The sequence below is a fragment of the Salmo salar genome, chromosome 03 (assembly GCF_965601325.2).
Source record: "Salmo salar chromosome 03, fSalSal1, whole genome shotgun sequence".
NCBI lineage: Eukaryota > Metazoa > Chordata > Actinopteri > Salmoniformes > Salmonidae > Salmo > Salmo salar.
The window spans coordinates 60,313,388-60,329,965 of NC_138293.1; the positions used below are offsets into that span (position 1 = coordinate 60,313,388).

The 16,578-nt window shown below is 43.6% G+C and overlaps 2 protein-coding genes across 4 annotated transcripts in view; both read right to left on the reverse strand.

The window, feature by feature from the left end:
- Nucleotides 1–2,018: 2,018 nt before the first annotated feature.
- On the reverse strand, nucleotides 2,019–9,708 carry LOC106600821 (WAS/WASL-interacting protein family member 2). Its single transcript, XM_014192520.3, has 8 exons — nucleotides 9,451–9,708; nucleotides 8,536–8,648; nucleotides 7,340–7,472; nucleotides 6,969–7,088; nucleotides 5,731–6,405; nucleotides 5,116–5,313; nucleotides 4,602–4,703; nucleotides 2,019–4,420 (listed from the first exon to the last, which is right to left on the reverse strand). The coding sequence occupies exons 2-8, from the start codon at nucleotides 8,599–8,601 to the stop codon at nucleotides 4,380–4,382; spliced, it is 1,335 nt and encodes a 444-aa protein (XP_014047995.3). The 5' UTR covers nucleotides 8,602–8,648; nucleotides 9,451–9,708; the 3' UTR covers nucleotides 2,019–4,379.
- Nucleotides 9,709–15,209: 5,501 nt separating this feature from the next.
- LOC106600820 (junction plakoglobin a) overlaps nucleotides 15,210–16,578 on the reverse strand; it is a 61,119-nt gene continuing 59,750 nt past the window's right edge. For all 3 annotated transcript variants that reach the window (XM_014192516.3, XM_014192517.3, XM_082973638.1), the window contains exons 15-16: nucleotides 15,950–16,099; nucleotides 15,210–15,615 (exon numbers count right to left, since the gene is read on the reverse strand). In XM_014192516.3, coding sequence (XP_014047991.1) covers nucleotides 15,963–16,099 — 137 coding nt within the window. In that variant the 3' untranslated portion in view covers nucleotides 15,210–15,615; nucleotides 15,950–15,962. The remainder of the gene's footprint in view (nucleotides 15,616–15,949; nucleotides 16,100–16,578) is intronic.

Below are 16,578 nucleotides of genomic sequence, written 5' to 3' on the forward strand. Positions count from 1 at the left end.
GTTTCTTCAAGTGCAGCCGCAAAAACCGTCAAGCGCTATGATAACTGGTTCTCATGAGGACCGCCACAGGAAAGGAAGACCCAGAGTTGACTTTGCTGCAGAGGATAATTTAATTAGAGTTACCAGCCTCAGATATTGCAGCCCAAATAAATGCTTCAAAGAGTTCAAGTAACAGACACATCTCAACATCAACTGTTCAGAGGAGACTGCGTGAATCAGGCCTTCATGGTTGAATTGCTACAAAGAAACCACTATTAAAGGACCAATAAGAAGAGACTTGCTTGGGCCAAGAAACACGAGCAATGGACATTAGACCGGTGGAAATCTATCCATTGGTCTGATGAGTCCAAATTTTTGATTTCTGGTTCCCAACCGCCGTGTCTTTGTGAGACGCAGAGTAGGTGAACGGATGATCTCCGCATGTGTGGTTCCCACCGTGAAGCATGGAGGAGGTGGTGTGGGTGTGCTTTGCTGGTGACATTGTGATTTATTTAGAATTCAAGGTACACTTAACCAGCATGGTTCGGGGGGCAGAAATGATTAAATATTAAAGCATTAGATCTCTCACCAAAGGCTTCAGTCATACAAAAGTTATACTTAAATCTGAACTGGTTCTCTAACAGATTAGTAGAATGTCTCACCTCTTGTTCAAGAATGGCCTTTTTCCAGATTACAACCTCTCACTTTTGGTTATTTGAAAATGTAATCATCTCTAAAATATTACTATTTTTAAAATAAGCTGTAGAAAGTTGGTTTTAATTTCAGTTTAATCCAAGAGAAAAGACAGAACAAATAAAACATTATGGCTAAACTCAAATATACTAATTGCATGGAGTTGTCACACATGCAGCTAACAAAAATATATGGAAATGTCTGCTCTCCCCCATTCAGCCACAAGAGCATTACTGAGGTCGGGCACTGATGTTGGGTGATTAGGCTTGGCTCACAGACAACGTTCCAATTGTTCCCAAAGGTGTTCAATGGGGTTGGGGTCAGGGCTCTGTGCAGGCCAGCCACGTTCTTCCACACCGATCTCGACAAACCATTTCTGTATGGACCTTGCTTTGTGGATGGGGGCATTGTCATGCTGAAACAGGAAAGGGCCTTCACCAAACTGTGGCCACAAAGTTGGAAGCACAGCGGTAAGGTTTCCCTTCACTGGAACTAAGGGGCCTAGCCCAATCCATGAAAAACAGCCCCAGACCATTATTCCTCCTCCACCAAACTTTACAGTTGGCACTATGCATTACTCCAGAGAACGCGTTTCCACTGCTCCAGAGTCCACTGGCAGCGAGCTTTACACCACTCCAGCCGACACTTGGCATTGCGCATGGTGATCTTAGGCTTGTGTGCGGCTGCTCAGCAATGGAAACACATTTCATGAAGCTCCTGATGGACAGCTTCCAGAGGCAGTTTGGAACTCGGTAGTGAGTGTTGCAACAGAGTATAGACTATTTTTACGTGCTTCAGCACTCAGCGATCCCATTCTGTGAGCTTGTGTGGCCTACCACTTTGCAGGTAAGCCGTTGTTGCTCCTATAAGTTCCCACTTCACAATTAACAGCACTTACAGTTGACCGGGGCAGCTCCAGCATGGCAGAAATTTGACAAACTTGTTGAAAAGGTGGCATCCTATGACTGTGCCACGTTGAAAGTCACCAACCTCTTCAGTAAGGTAATTTTACTGTCAGTGTTTGTCTATGGAGATTGCATGGCAGTGCGTTCAACTTTACTCACCCGTCAGCAACAGGTATAGCTGAAATAGCCAAATCCACTCATTTGAAGGGGTGTCCACATACTTGTGTATAAGCTAAGTGTTGTTGCCCATTAGTTTACTCCAATTAGTGGAACATAAAGGACTTTTTTTTTTTTTATGTAAATGATGCAGACAATTTATCTACCCCCTAAAATAAAACCAAATAGTAATTTTGTAATGTGGGTTTACTATCCCTTCAACCAAAACCTGTGACACGTTATTGCATAACGTCACTAATAACAGATGACAATGGACTGGACAGAGACAGGAAAAGTATACTTTATTCCCCCCCCCGACATTTTCATTGAATTGGTACATGTCTGACGCAGAAGGGTGAAATGTACAGAAGGAACCAGGGCCTGGATTAAGATAATTATGAAAGTATGAAATGGGGGATGAGAAGACACGAACAAGGAGGTTCTCTCAATGTGAGTACATACTGCTCCTGTTGAATGGCCACACAGGCCCTCTGTGACACAGAGGGAATATCTAAAGGGGGACAGAAGGCAGAAGACTAACAGTTTGTCACTGGATTCTGACGAAAGCCTGCCGTTATCTATCCCCGTTTTATTCACTATATTACAAGCTTTATACATAAAAGTAGAACAATAGCCATGACTACCGTATTACCCATGAGGTGTAGAAACTTACAATAGCTTTGTTTTCTTTTTTACAAATCCTGAATTGACTCTTACAGCGAATAATAAGGCAAAAGACCAGCGAAGGGTTGAAAAAAAAAAATTAAATAGCGAGTGACAGTTTAAGGGGGTTCGGTCACGGTGCAGGGCCGTTTTAAAATAAGGAGCAAGACTAAACCCACACAACACATGAACAAAAATCACAGGTACCAGCCTTAAAGATTCACCTCCCTGTGTAACAACGTGCATTTGTTTCAGGCTTGTGGTCACAAGTGCATTAAGCAAAGAAATGTAAGGACTACATTACAGAAATGTTCCTCTGGGAAATCAAGTCGATTTTTTTTTCTTTCAAAACAGAACGTAGACAACTATGATTGAGTTGGAACAACATGGCCGTTGTCATTAGTTTGTCCATTCGACCCTCAGCAGAAGATCCCAAAATTCGGTACACAGACATCACTCAACATTGGCCAAATCCATAATACACAACTTTGTATGTTTTAAAAAAAAAATACAAATTGAAGGGGTACTGCATCACAAGCATATACTGTAGGTCCCACGTCTCCCTATGGAAAAACATCAAATACTGCCACCAAGTGGCTATTGTGGGTATCAACAAACCTTATCCTGCCGAGTTCCAGGATAAGGTTTGTATTTGAAAGCATACATTTACTTACCCCTCAACATAATTTCTCTCTATCAATTTTGAACAATAAACTCTTGGATTGCTTCCGACTCATTGCCTGGGTTCAGGTTTAGTATTTTCGTGTCCACGTACTGGTTCAGCATCCTGTAGCATGCAGTGCATTGGAAAGGCTCCGTCACTAAGCTAGTGAGTGTTGTAGTGTTTGTATGAGTTAGTTGTCGTGAAATGGTTTCAGTGATGCAGACTAGTGTTAGAAGGCATAATAACTTTCTGCTGTGCATTTAGGACAACTAACAAGCTCACCCCTCATGCATTTTGTCAAGACAGACAAACTGAAAACAAAGACAACATGCAGCTATCTGGTTAGACTTTTCTTCAGCGTAGAGAGGAAGGGAGGGAGAGATTCCTCGCTGCAAGATCCCATACATGTGCATCATCATTCTAAACAGGAAGACTTTTTCACAAACCAACCATCGTCACTGTCACAGGTGTTGATTACTGCCAACTTTCACAGAGAACGTATGAAACTATTGCTTTTGTCAGTCCATTCCACCATTCATAAGAGAAACGACGACATCCTTGCAGCAGGGAGAAAGGATGGGGGGAATATGTGCTGTTCCCAGGTCAGGTCCGACTCAGTTGGCACTTTTGGAGAGAGTCTCATCTAATAATGCCTTTCCAATACCACCATCATCATCATCATCATCATCATCTCCAGTTCTCTGTTCCACAAACCGTATACCTGAGAGAACTTTCAAACAGTAGCAGTTCCCTACATCAGCAAGGGGTGCAGTGGTCACAAAAAGTCAATCACCTTTAGACACTTAGAACCAGGCTGTAGAGTCACTGGTGTTCTCCCGTTTCATGGTGATGTGGGCTCTCACAGTGCATACTCTTGATGACCTTTTTTTCTTCCCATTTTGACAATCGCAACAGTCTGTGTGGTATGGAGGTGAATGTCTTTCATACCAGTGTCAAAGTGTTCCCCGTCCACACACACACACACACACACACGAGCCTGGAAACACCATCAATGGGTTAAGTATGCCTTTGTGACAAAACACGTCAAGTTCACCCACCCGGACACAGGCTGGGAATGGCGTAAGTAAGCTGCCAACTCCACCTTCAAAATGGAGCATGACTGCCATAGCAAACATTCCTGGGCTATTCTCAAGGGCGAGCGCGTGAGTGAATGCTTATGGAGCTTAAGTGAAATGGAATGTTATCAAATGAGAAGCGTGTCAGTGTATGTTATATGCTGTAGGTTCTATGTGAGAAAGTAGTGTGTGTGGTGTAACCCTTGTCTCCTGTACAGTAGAAGTGAAGTGGTCTCACAGTGTTCACCTTCCCACAGGTGGTGCAGGTGGAGCTCCCCTCATCACTGCCAAAGACACAGTCAAAACAATAAACTGTTACAATAAACTATAGGCCTATGGGAAAATATTGCTATTCCTTTCATGTAAAAAAAAAAATGTTGTACTCTGCACCAGAAAATGTGTGTGTAAAATGTGTGCATATTATTTATTGGCATTATTGTGTCACATTGATAAGTGAGCCCTCACCTCTGTTGGCTTTGCTGGGGTAGATCTTGGTGAAGTGCCGGTACTCCTCCGGAGCAGGGAAGTCATTCAGTGGGTGGAAAGAATACTTGGACTCAAAGTCATCTGTAGGGAGAGAAAGTTCGGAAGATGACAGGTCAGGGTTGGTGGTCAAGGCCATTGAAGGTCAACGAAGGGCAAGAGGGAGGGAGAGGACGGAAAGAACAGTAGGGAAGAGTGAAGTGATGGTAGTTCATTCCTCTCTTTTGTATTGATCCAATTCAAAATGTCATCCACCCGAAGGAGCCAATAAAAACGTATTATATAACAAATAAAATACAGACAGTTTACCCTTTACCAAACTCAGATGTATAGTTTTCCCTTCACTTTTACAGATTCAATACTTACTAGGACTAAAACATTTTATACATTCCAAAAGTCTCCAAAGTAGATTGGCTAACAAAATGAGAGTTGGTTGTTAATGTAGAGGGAAACCGAATTTGAGGTCAGGTGATGCAGTATGAGGAAGACGACTCACCTACAAAGGAGCGGGAAATGGAGGTGTGTCCATTGCGGATAGGTGGGGGAGGGGGCGGGGGTCCGGCAGGGGTACGGGAGGGAGGAGGGGGGGGCTTGCCACGGCTATGAGGCTCTGAAGGGCTACCTCTGTAGGGGGGTGGTGGAGGGGGGGCATCCCGACCCCCGTTTCGTTGAGTGGACCCAGGCGGGGGTGGCGCTGTACAGACAACAAACGATACGGTCATTAAGGAATAACAGAGCAGCCACACTGGCTAACCAGCAGTCATTACAACACAACAGCAAGACAGGAACGCTAGAAAAACACTGTAGGCCTGTCATGACACGACACCATACTGACTGTAGGCGCCACGCCTTGCCACAGCTTATTCGACAGTCATTTCATCTCTACACTAATAAACAAATCACCTCTCCTCGCTTGCCTCACATTATGATAGGTGATTGACAAGAGGAGATAAAGGTTAAAAAAATAAATAGAGTGCGACACAGCACAGCGAGAATGTGACCGAATTATGTAACTGAACTATGCATAACAAACAGTAGAAAGCATTAAAGCTGGCCCTAACCCAGCCCTATTACAGGTAGAGGAACAAGGAGAGCAATGGTAAAAACATACCTGCTCCTCTGCCGGGGGGCTCACGGACTGGAGGGGGTGGGCGTCCGCCTGGCGGGGAGGGGGAGGGGGGCGGGGGTGGAGCTTGCCCCCGGGTTGGAGTGTGTCCAGGTCCGGGCGACGGCTTCTTGCTGAGGGAGTTGTGTCTCTGAGGTAGCTCCGGGGCGGCTTCGTTAACCGGGCTGGAGGGGCCGTTGGTCATGGGCTGGCGGTACGGGGGAGGAGGTGGACCCAGAGAGGAGGAAGAGGAGGATGCTGAGGAGCCCCCTGACGTCGGGGGCCGGCGGTTGTTGTTGGGAGAAGGAGGCAGAGGGGCGCTGTTGCGGGCCGGCACCGGGGAAGTCCCCCTCTGTCCTGGCGTGGGAGGGAGGGGCTTCTCCCGGTTGTAAGAGGGGGCAGCTGGTGCCGCCTTCTGAGTCGGAGCAGGGGGTGCATTGCCCCGGCGAGAAAAAGGGGGAGGAGGTGGAGGGGCGGAGGAGCTGTGCTTCATGCCACTGTTTGGGCTGCCTCCGCTGAGGGGGCGGGAGAGGTCGGGGAGGGAGGGCCTCTGGGATCGGGAGTGCTCCGGGGGAGAGGCCTGCTGGGCTGAGCATTCTGTGCTGTCCTGCCGAACAGGAGGACGAGGAGCAGCGGGGCGCGTGCCAGGAGGCGTCAGGGCTGACCTGCCAACCGAGCCATCTGCACCAAAAAAAAAGTGTCACGTCACGTCATCAGCAATTTATATGAAGATGAATGTATACATGAACAGAGAAACATGAGGACATGTCTCGGTGCAGAGTAAATACAGAACGGTAGAGTATTATTAGGTTATTTTAGTCATCATAATCCATTTTCTAATATTTTCTCCCTGACAGATGGTAAGGCCCTGCCCTTCATATGATGAAATCTAAGACCAATGCAGACGTGCAGGTTAGGGAACTCATTGTGAATCAGCAAATCTCCTTCAGCCGTGCCTGTGTCAGATCTATAACAGCCCTGCCCAATGACAACCCTGAAACCTGACGGTCTGCCCTACCTACGCAGTCAAAAACCAGTGCTAATTTCTCACCTATTGCAATCGTGCTTTGACGAACTAGCTTGCTCCCAAACTTGTCAGCAATAAATATAATGGAAGGGAATTAAATTGCTGTTCTAAACCCTCCGCCCGATATAAGTTTAACGGACCAGTCCTTCAGCGGTCCAGATTTTTTGGGGAAATCTTTGTAAGTGACACCATAACAGTTAGGATATTAAATACTTGCCTCCGACTGGTCGTAATTTAGGCACACCTGCCTGGAAAAGACCTCCCATTGGCTGAATGGCCCCTGACGAGCCTCCTCCACCTCCATTACAACCACCACCACCACCACCTCCTTTAGGCTCTGGACAGGGAAAACAAGGTTCAATTACATACATTACAATAGTAACCTATCACATGTATAATTACCCTCACGGTCTCCCATTTCACTCCTGCGAAATAAACCTTGACCCCCAGTGAGTGTGCTCCATGCACTACCCTAGCCTCATCAGTTCTGTGCTTCTTACTTCTATCCAATCATATGAGTCAGTAAAACACCACCAGAATAGTAGATCTGAGACACCAGGGTGAACCTTAGTGGTGCTGTGGCCTTACTTTCTAAGATGGGTGCGCTCCTGTCATTGACCACGCCAACCTTCTTCAGCTTGGCCCCTTTGTGGATGTCACCGAGCAGGGCTCCTCTGCCTTTGGCCTCATCTCGATTGAGCTTGGGTGGGGTGGTGTTGGCCTGCGAAGGGAGGGTAAGAGAGAGAGAGTGTGTGTCCTCTGCTCACCACAGCACACTTTATGCTACCGGAGAACAGACTGACTACATAAACGATACAGTAGATCTGTTATGATACAACGGGATGTGTGAGATAACGAGCAGCATTAGATTGGGTGCTTTGGACGAATCACAATTTCACAGGCAATTTGGGATTTTTTTTGGGGGGGGGGTTGGGGTTATTTGGCTCACAGACTTGCCCGTAACTAACCGAGATTATACATAGCCTGACAGGTAACAGCTTGCAGAAAGCCATGTCACAGTTGGTGCAAGGGAATTAGCCGGGTAGAACTTGTTCTTGATAGGGGCTAACAGCACAATTAATTTGAATAAGATTTCTATTTCGTGAGTCCTTCACATCAAGTCATTAATTAGTTGCCCATTGCATAAATCCATAGCGTTACGCATCCCTGTCTGCATAGGCCTGGTTCGTCCACTGCTCATTATGTGAATTAGATGTTGAGGATGATTACTTGAGCGAGCAGCGCTAATCACTTGAATAAACCAGAAGGGCTCTGAGTACATTGCAAATGGCACCCTATTTCTTATATAGTGTACTACTTTTGACCAGAGTCCTATGGGCCCTGGTCAAAAGCAGTGCACTATAAAAAGGGAATAGGGTGCCATTTGAGACACAGCCTCTGATTGGGCTTGTCAGGGAGAGGATAGCACGCACAATCACAGGCCACGAGAACAGCTTTTTTCCAGATTTCAGTAGTGCTCTCCGCACAAGGTGAAACAAATTCAGCTTCACAACACCAGTGAATATAAATCCCTTTGAAAAAGGGACCTACGAGATGTCAAGTTGGTTGGACCACTAATTCATATGAACTACACAGGAGCTAGGCCTACATCATGGTTTGGAGCTAGGCCTACATCATGGTTTGGAGTTAGGCCTTCATCATGGCTCAAACCCATTAAATATGTCCCCATCATAGGTTTGATTGATACAGTTCTCTCTTAGACCCACACAGTTGCACAGTAAACATTTACAGGTGACACATTCCAGGCTTCAATAAGTTCTTACCTGGCTGAAGGTGGGGGGTGGAGGGGGGCCTCCTGGGGGTGGAGGGGGAGGGGGAGGAATCGGCATCTTGACCCACTGAACAAGTCTTGTTCTCAGATACAAACTGTCACCACCTGCAATAATGCATTAAAACATGTTTCAGAGTCATCTAGTGACATTTCAGTCTCATCCATTGATAATGTTATCTAGCATGAATTTGTCAACTAGAACAGTTAGCTAAGTAGAGGTGGTCCCCTTTGATTTGACTGCTTCCCTTATTATTAATATATTTAAAACCACGTAGCTAGCTAGCCATCTAATAAATGTTAACCTTCTGGGCTCATGTGACATTGTTATTGATGACGTCTTCATTTCGTTAGCAAGTTGGCCTATCTAGTTAGCAGAGATCTAACGTTTGGTCAGTGCTGCTGTGGAATGTAAATGAGCCGACTGTAGATAGCGTTAAGTAATCCAATCGTGTGAAATCTCCAAATAAACCTGGTCATCGGTAGCTAGGTCAGATTAGCCAATAGTTAGCATAACAATTAGTTGACTAACGTTAGATAGCATGCTGACAAACTAACGTTAGTTAGTTAACCAATTAGCATACAAACTTGAAGCCATCGCGGCGGCCCTGCTGCAAAAGGATAACTAGCTAGCTCCATACACAACAGCTCAACTAGCTAGCATCTTGTAATAAAGCATGGCTACGATACATCCTAACCTAACGTAACGTTAGCTATGAATCTCAGCTATATAAATGACATACATGGCGCGAGCTCATCATGGCTATCATGTTCGGCTAATGTGTTAATTAATGGCTGTCATATTAGCTAACTACAGGATCTGTAGCGAGCTAGCTAGCTGGGTTAGCCTGCCAGAGTTGGCAACCCTTGCGAGTTAGCTTAATTAGGCTGGCTAGATTGCTTCACTTACTTGAATTTCTTAGCAGCCCATTCGTTTGATATTTGACGTTTTAACTCATATTTGTTTCTTCGTTCTCGGTAGTTCCTTCATCTGAAGTGTATTATACATTTCAAGCTGGCCATTGATATTCCACTCTTGCATTCACTCTCACACCCTTCACTTGCAGCACAGATTTGCTGAAGCAGTAAAGATGGAAGTGTGCAGATGTAAAATGTACACTGTACCAGAGATGGCAAAGAAAGCGAGACACCCCACTCCCTAATTTATTCGGGGTGGAGCCACTCTGGGCTACCTATTGCCCCGGAGGGGGCAGAGGCGAAACATCTTCTGGGCGGGGAGAGCAGGGTGGGGACAATAGGGCACTAACGAGTGGTTCCAGGAAGTGAATTCTCAATGCAATCACCCGTTGTGATAATACATATTAGCGACAGCAATATTACCAAAGATGTTCTACTGAGATAGACCACGTCCTGTCGGGGGAAACAAATCCTGTCGTTTCCAATGGGAGGACAGTGAGCCGAGTAGGTGGGATCAAGTGTCGAGATGGGGTTTTCAAAGTCGCGTTGATTTAGTCAGTCAGATGGCTTCGTGGCGTCAATAAAATACATCGTTATCATATTCAAATTAAGTTCAAAATGAGATGCAGACGATAAAATCTAAGTTTATTTGTCACGTGCGCCTATTACAACAGGTGTAGTAGACCTTACAGTGAAACGCTTACTTACAGGCTCTAACCAACAGTGCAAAAAAGGTATTAGCTAAATAATAGGTAAGTAAAGAAATACAAAAGACAGTGAAATGGTTTTGAATTAATGATTTATTTCAGAAATTCTGACATTGATAAAGATGTAGTATATTTAATTTAACTGCTAATAATATTAGGTACATTTCATATTCACAAATGCAAATGGTCTAAAACAAAACCTAACTTTTTTAACTTTATAAATTAATTTCAACAATATGGCACTACTTTAACTAAAATGAAAAACAAAAAGGCAGTTAAAACTTGTATTATTAATGAATATGATTTGTTTGTTTAGGATTCCTGGCAATGTAAATAGTTTGTATGTATGCTTGTTTGCATGTGACTATTCCTCTTTTGTTTGTTAATTTAAAAAACAACAACACTTGAGTTGATGTAGCTAACTAAGTAACTATTTGTTGTTGAGACCGTTATAACGCCACCAAGATAGAAAAGTAAGTTACAAATATATAGTTTATTGTTATACATGTTATATACATTAGATATTAAAACATTTTGTAGTGGGCGTTAACTGTTTGGCTAGCTATTTTCCGTTAAAACATGTTGAGGAACAGTTAACGTTAGCTAAATCAATAACGTTAAATTAGCTGTAAGAAACTAGATGACGACTAACTTAGTTAACAGTTGTCATTTTGCGAATCAATAGTGGAGACTATTAGTAAAATGTAATTGAGTGAGGTTATTAACAGCTAACCCGTTACTCTTCTCTTAATACGGTACATGTTATAATTTCTCATGGGCAAGAAGAGAGGAATAGTAGCTAGCTCGATATATACACTATTATATATTTCTCAGCTAACGTTAACTGTAGCTGAATAAATCCGATTCTGCAGAGTAACTAGCTAGTTTAGCTAGATAATCATTCAGGACCGCACATCTGAGAGAACTGGACGTAAGTTATTTGTTTACTCGAAGAGCTAGAAATCGCTAGAACATGGATGAGCACGGACGAACAGCGTTTGTATGAATTAATGTACTCTCTACAGTACATTAGAATAAAGACACACACTTTATCCTATGAAACATTTTCTGTTGCTGCCATCGTAAAGCTGATAGATCTGTTGAAGCTCTCCGCTAATGCGACACATGGTGTTTTTTTTGTACCATTATCCCATTGAAGGGATGCATGCATAATGTGAGGAAAGGCTCTACTTTCATGGTTTTGATATGTTCTACATTTTTCACCATGTTAACAGGCATTTCATAAATGTACAACCTTTTGAGTTTTGTCAATTTTCTGAAGATGCATATAATTATAGTAGACTATATTTTGTGGTATTCTTACTTAATCTGATCATAGGGCAACAGAACATACGTAGTTGCCTATAAAATGTTTTACAGAGATCTAACATAATTTAAGAGGTACTTAATGGTGTTCTACAACTCGATAAATTACTTTGCAATGACCCAGTGTCACAGATGGGTTCTATTGATTGTGCAGCATACCCTGGGAGGACCTTGAATGTAATATGGCTGGGCACGTTGGTAAACTACAGTAATGTTAGCTAGCTATGCTGCCTCATGCTAGTCGTATTAAACCCAGCTATAGATTTGTTTCATTACTGGTAGCTAACATGTTTTATCTATCAGTGAACATTGCTTTGATTGATTCGATGGGTAGTCATGGATACAGCACTCTACTGATTACACAACCACCGACGTGTGCCTCACCATGCAGTAATTACTCCAAATGCGTCTTTATTATTTATTACATACCTTTCAACATCTGTTGGAAACTGGAAAGGGGATTTTCTTCCCTTCCATTTTACAGTCAACAAGGTATTTATTGATGACATATGTTTCTTATCATGATAAAAGTTGATTCACAGAAGGAGTACTAGGAGTGGGAAAACTTGCAAAGAAATCGATTTCTAGCTATTTAAGCTATTTTTTTTTGTGAATTAGCTAGCCAGCTACATATCTACTTGGGACAAGCTAGCTACCGCCAAGAAGAGGATGAAGACCATTTGTGCCTTACTGAATTTGCATGACGTTCATTAGGAAAACGCCCACTATCTAGGGCACTCGTCCTAAACAAAGTAATCTCTATAAACAATTAGGTAAGTCAAGTCTACGAAACTTAGTGCACTCTGTTTGTTATAGATTCTAGTTTTGGAAACAGAAAACTGTATGAAGATCAAATGTTTCATTGATGAGAAATTAGCAGAATGTCGGCCAAAATCCATCTAGCTTAATCTTCTCCCACTGCTGGCAAACGGGCTTCCTCTCGCTACAATATTTGGTAGTGAGGGGAAACGCCAACCGGATGTCTCACATTTATACATCCGGTAAAATATCTGTCTCATCTATCTGTGATATTACTGTACAGCGTACAATTAGTTTAATACCCATAAAACCTAGCGGTCAAACGGAAATGGATCCAATCGTTTTTTTTACCATTCATTTTTCCCATAGGGGTTTTTAGAAACACTTAAAATATGGGTGTTTTGTGCAAGCTTTCCCCCTTTTTTTCTGACAGATTTTTGATAACTGTAAATCTCTCTAGGACAAGGTGACTTTAATCAATCTATTTGCCTGTATTTACACACCAAAAAGGATATGCCATCTAATGTTAGTTAAATGTAGTAATGAATTCACTAGAGATCCTGGTTCGAGTCGCAGCTGGTTCTGTCGCAGCCGGCCTCGACCGGGAGACCCATGGGGCTGCGCACAATTGTCCCAGCGTCGTCCTGGTTAGGGGAGGGTTTGGGCGGCAGGGATGTCCTTGTCCCTTTGCGCTCGAGAGCCGTGCGTCCTCCGAAACACACCGTAAACCTGGAGACCGTGTCATCCATACGCCCGGCCCGCCACAGGACTCCTCTCATGAGTCCGTACGGGAGTTACAGCGATGAGACAAGACTGTAACTACCAATTGGATACCACAAATTTCTTTTTAAAATCTTTAATTGAACATTTCTATTTTGTGTCTTGTGCAAGTTTTAAATTGACACGATACCTGTTAGCAAAGGTGTCAGCTAGAGATGACGTGCAGGAGCTTGCAGGGATTTGAGAGTAAATAGAGGCAAAAATATTGATAAAAGTCACCTTGTCCGAGAGAGATTTATATGGTTATCAAAACGTCAGGCCAGGGTAAGCCTACATGAAACACAGCCCTTATTTTAAGTGTTTCTAAAATCCCCTATGGGAAAAATGTATGGTGGGAAAATGATTGGAATCATTTTCCTGTTTGACCGCTAGGTTTAATGGGTATTATGACACTGCCACTGGTGAACTGCCTGACTAAGACATCTTCATTTATCCACGATCTTGGAGTGTACATCAAAATGGAGGCAGGCTAGAAGAACTTCTCTGTAATGGTATCGAATTATGCTGTGTTACATGAGGCGATTTATACATTCTTATGACAGCAACAATCATTCTGGCTGAAAATCTTGTTCTTGAATGCAAGGTTGGGGGAGGATTGGAAGAAACTATACCACACATAATCTAAGCATCTGCATTATGTGTAACTAAAACACTATCTTTAATTAGCAAGAGGGCAACTTCTAGTTGTACCTATCTTCATATTCTGAGGTGCACTGTAAACTTTTTCCTTCAATTTCATGCTTTCCAAATAGTAAAGAGTCAGGTGTGAGATGGAAATGTCAGACACCCTGCCCAGCTGTGAAGTATCACAACAACCACTTGGTGGCAGTAGGCCTATACTGTATGAAGTTGACACACACACACTGCCTCCTTTCTCTTATGTTGTCCCAGAAATCCTATCCCTATAATCAATGCTGTTTCTCTACCTTCTCTTTATACACTTTATTTCATACTGGTTCTCACTTGGAATGTGTGACGCACAGTAATGAAGGTTAACAGTGGAGCCGTAACCCGGGTCCGATTCAATGGCACCGTTTCAAGCTGTGGCTGAGTTTATCCGGTACGATCTCCCTCCGTTACATGCACAGATGAATAGGGGTCAGTTATCAGTATATTTATCATAAGCTTTGGGTTGTTATTACTATTTGAAACGTGAATGTGGTACTCTGAGAAGGCAGATATCCTGCTTTTTAGGGACACATGAGGGCGCTGTGAGACAGTTTCCTTTGGATTCTTCACCACCAGCCTGCAATGGTTTTTATTGTCTGGGGGTTTGGACCTTGCTTGACTGAAAGTGAGTGAAAGCAACAATGACCTCAGGGCTAAATAGGATCCAATTAGCCATACAAATACACAGGAGACAGGCTAGTTAATATAGTTTGTTTTATTTGAAAAAAAGTTTCAAACTAAAAATGTTCTGTAAAAATTCATATTCATAGTGTTAATTTCCCCTTCATTCATATGGTACACTCATCGCTTATCAACATCATCCTTCTATCATCCCTCGTTTCTCTTTGCCTTTTCTATCGTTTGGAAGGTAGGAATGTGCAGCGGGGTCGCTACAGAACACACAATCTACAAACAACAGGATCACGATTACTGCTTCCCCCCACACAACCCCCCCACCCAATCAAAATAGAAAATAAACAGAAAGCTATATGATTATCATCGTCACAAAATACATCTCTTTGGCATTCTTCCCCTGCCTCTTACCTCAGAACTCCCCACCCGCCTCCCCAACCCCCGCAAAAAATCAAGACATAAAAAGAAAAACACCTCCACAACGACGCACATACTTTGAGGAAACGTCAGTTGTAGTAGCTGTAAAAGGGTGCGGGCCTGCCAGACATGACGTTTTGGATCATACACACGTTTTATGTTGAAGCACAATGTATTAGTCCGCGATGCATATGTATACTGTGTCGGTTGAGTGTCTATAACTGTTGGTGAGCAAGACCGGTCCACAGGAACAGAGGTGAACCAACCGCACCAGCTGAAGTTGTAGTTTAGTGTGCCTGGGAGACCACTCGGCTGGGAGAGAGTGGCTGTGGACACACATTCAGGGGACAGGGTGCTTGTCTCGGAACCTCAGACTCAGCAGTTTGGATCATGGACTGGACTGGGGGGATAGACAGTTATAGGCAGCACAGGGACTGCTGCTGTTCCAATTAGCCACCGGTCTCATAATGTGGCGAACAGGACTTCTTGTCTGAACTCAATGTTACTGGTTATTGTTGAGGACTACTGTATGTGGCTCTGCATACCGCCATGTAAATTATACACATGAAGAAAAATAATAATAACCTGCAATGTAAATATGCAAGGAAACGCCTAAAACCAACACAGCATCTACAAGTTAAAGTTCAATTTCCCTCCACATTAACTGTAACAAAGCAACTTTTCATTTTGAGGAACACTAAATTCTTGTTATTGTTTTTTTTCTTTTCTTTTTCTTGTGTTTTCTGACAACAGCCCCTGATTGGCCAATGTCTCCCCATGAAATAGGAGTTTCCCTTTGTGGTGAAATCCTCGTTCAGCTGTCCCTCCATGGTGTTCACGCCAATTTCACCCTTTCCATTTTGTGCCTTCAATGGAAGAGGCAGTTATTTAGACATAATCCAATGTTTCGTGTGGTCTTAAAACGTTGCAATTATGGTATGTTGAGTTATTAATTTGTGTACTATATAACTACAGAGCTGTGTTTTACTGCCATTCTGGGCGTGTGAGTGTCTGTGTGAATGTGTGTACTGGGGGAAAGTACGGGCTGAGTCGGTGCATTAGAGGAGCTCTGTGTAGCTGTGTGTATGCATCTACATCACTGACCTGGCCCTGTGATAAAGGGCGCTTTGGGTAGCATCTACATCACTGACCTGGCCCAGTGTGTTAAAGGGGGCTCTGGGTAGCATCTACATCACTGACCTGGCCCTGTGTGTTAAAGGGGCTCTGGGTAGGCCTGTCGGGGATCGTAGACCATCTCAGGCATGTACTGCTCATGCATCTCTGCTTCCAGTGGCATCCCGCCCATGCCCAGGTCAGAGTAGCTATAGGGGGGGTAGCCTCCATCCAGCTCTAAGGGAAGGAGGGAGAGAGAGATGAGAGATAGAGAGGGAAAGAGAGAGAAATTAGACAACTATAGAATACCCAGGCAAACAGAGAGGCAAGCTCATTTGGAGTATTGACACTGACAGACAAGCATCCAAATTATTAGACAGGCAGTCAGAAATGAGCTTTGCTCCCATCGGCAGGCGTTTTCCTGTGACGGATGGAAAGAAGAACAGGAATAATCATCTCTTCACCTTCACCTCTATTCTATTCCATTAATGCTATTTCATACCCTGTTTAATAATGTGAGCACTGCGCTATGGATTAAGCATCAGCATCGAAAGGACCCAGTGCTCTGGAAGGATGGGGACTAGTGTACCACACGCATGCATGCGCGCACGTGCGTGCGCACACACACACACTGGGGGATATATGAGGGATAGAGTTCAGAATTATAATTAAAGATATTGAAATGAGGATTTACTGAGAGAGGGATGGGTGAGAGA

Coding starts and splice junctions, on each gene's coding strand:
- LOC106600821 (XM_014192520.3), bottom strand. CDS start 8,601: ATGCCGATTCCTCCCCCTCCCCCTCCACCCCCAGGAGGCCCCCCTCCA. Junction 7,089..7,339: donor GAGCGCACCCATCTTAGAAA/GTAAGGCCACAG, acceptor TTCCCTGTCCAG/AGCCTAAAGGAGGTGGTGGT. Junction 4,704..5,115: donor CATTTCCCGCTCCTTTGTAG/GTGAGTCGTCTT, acceptor CTCTCCCTACAG/ATGACTTTGAGTCCAAGTAT.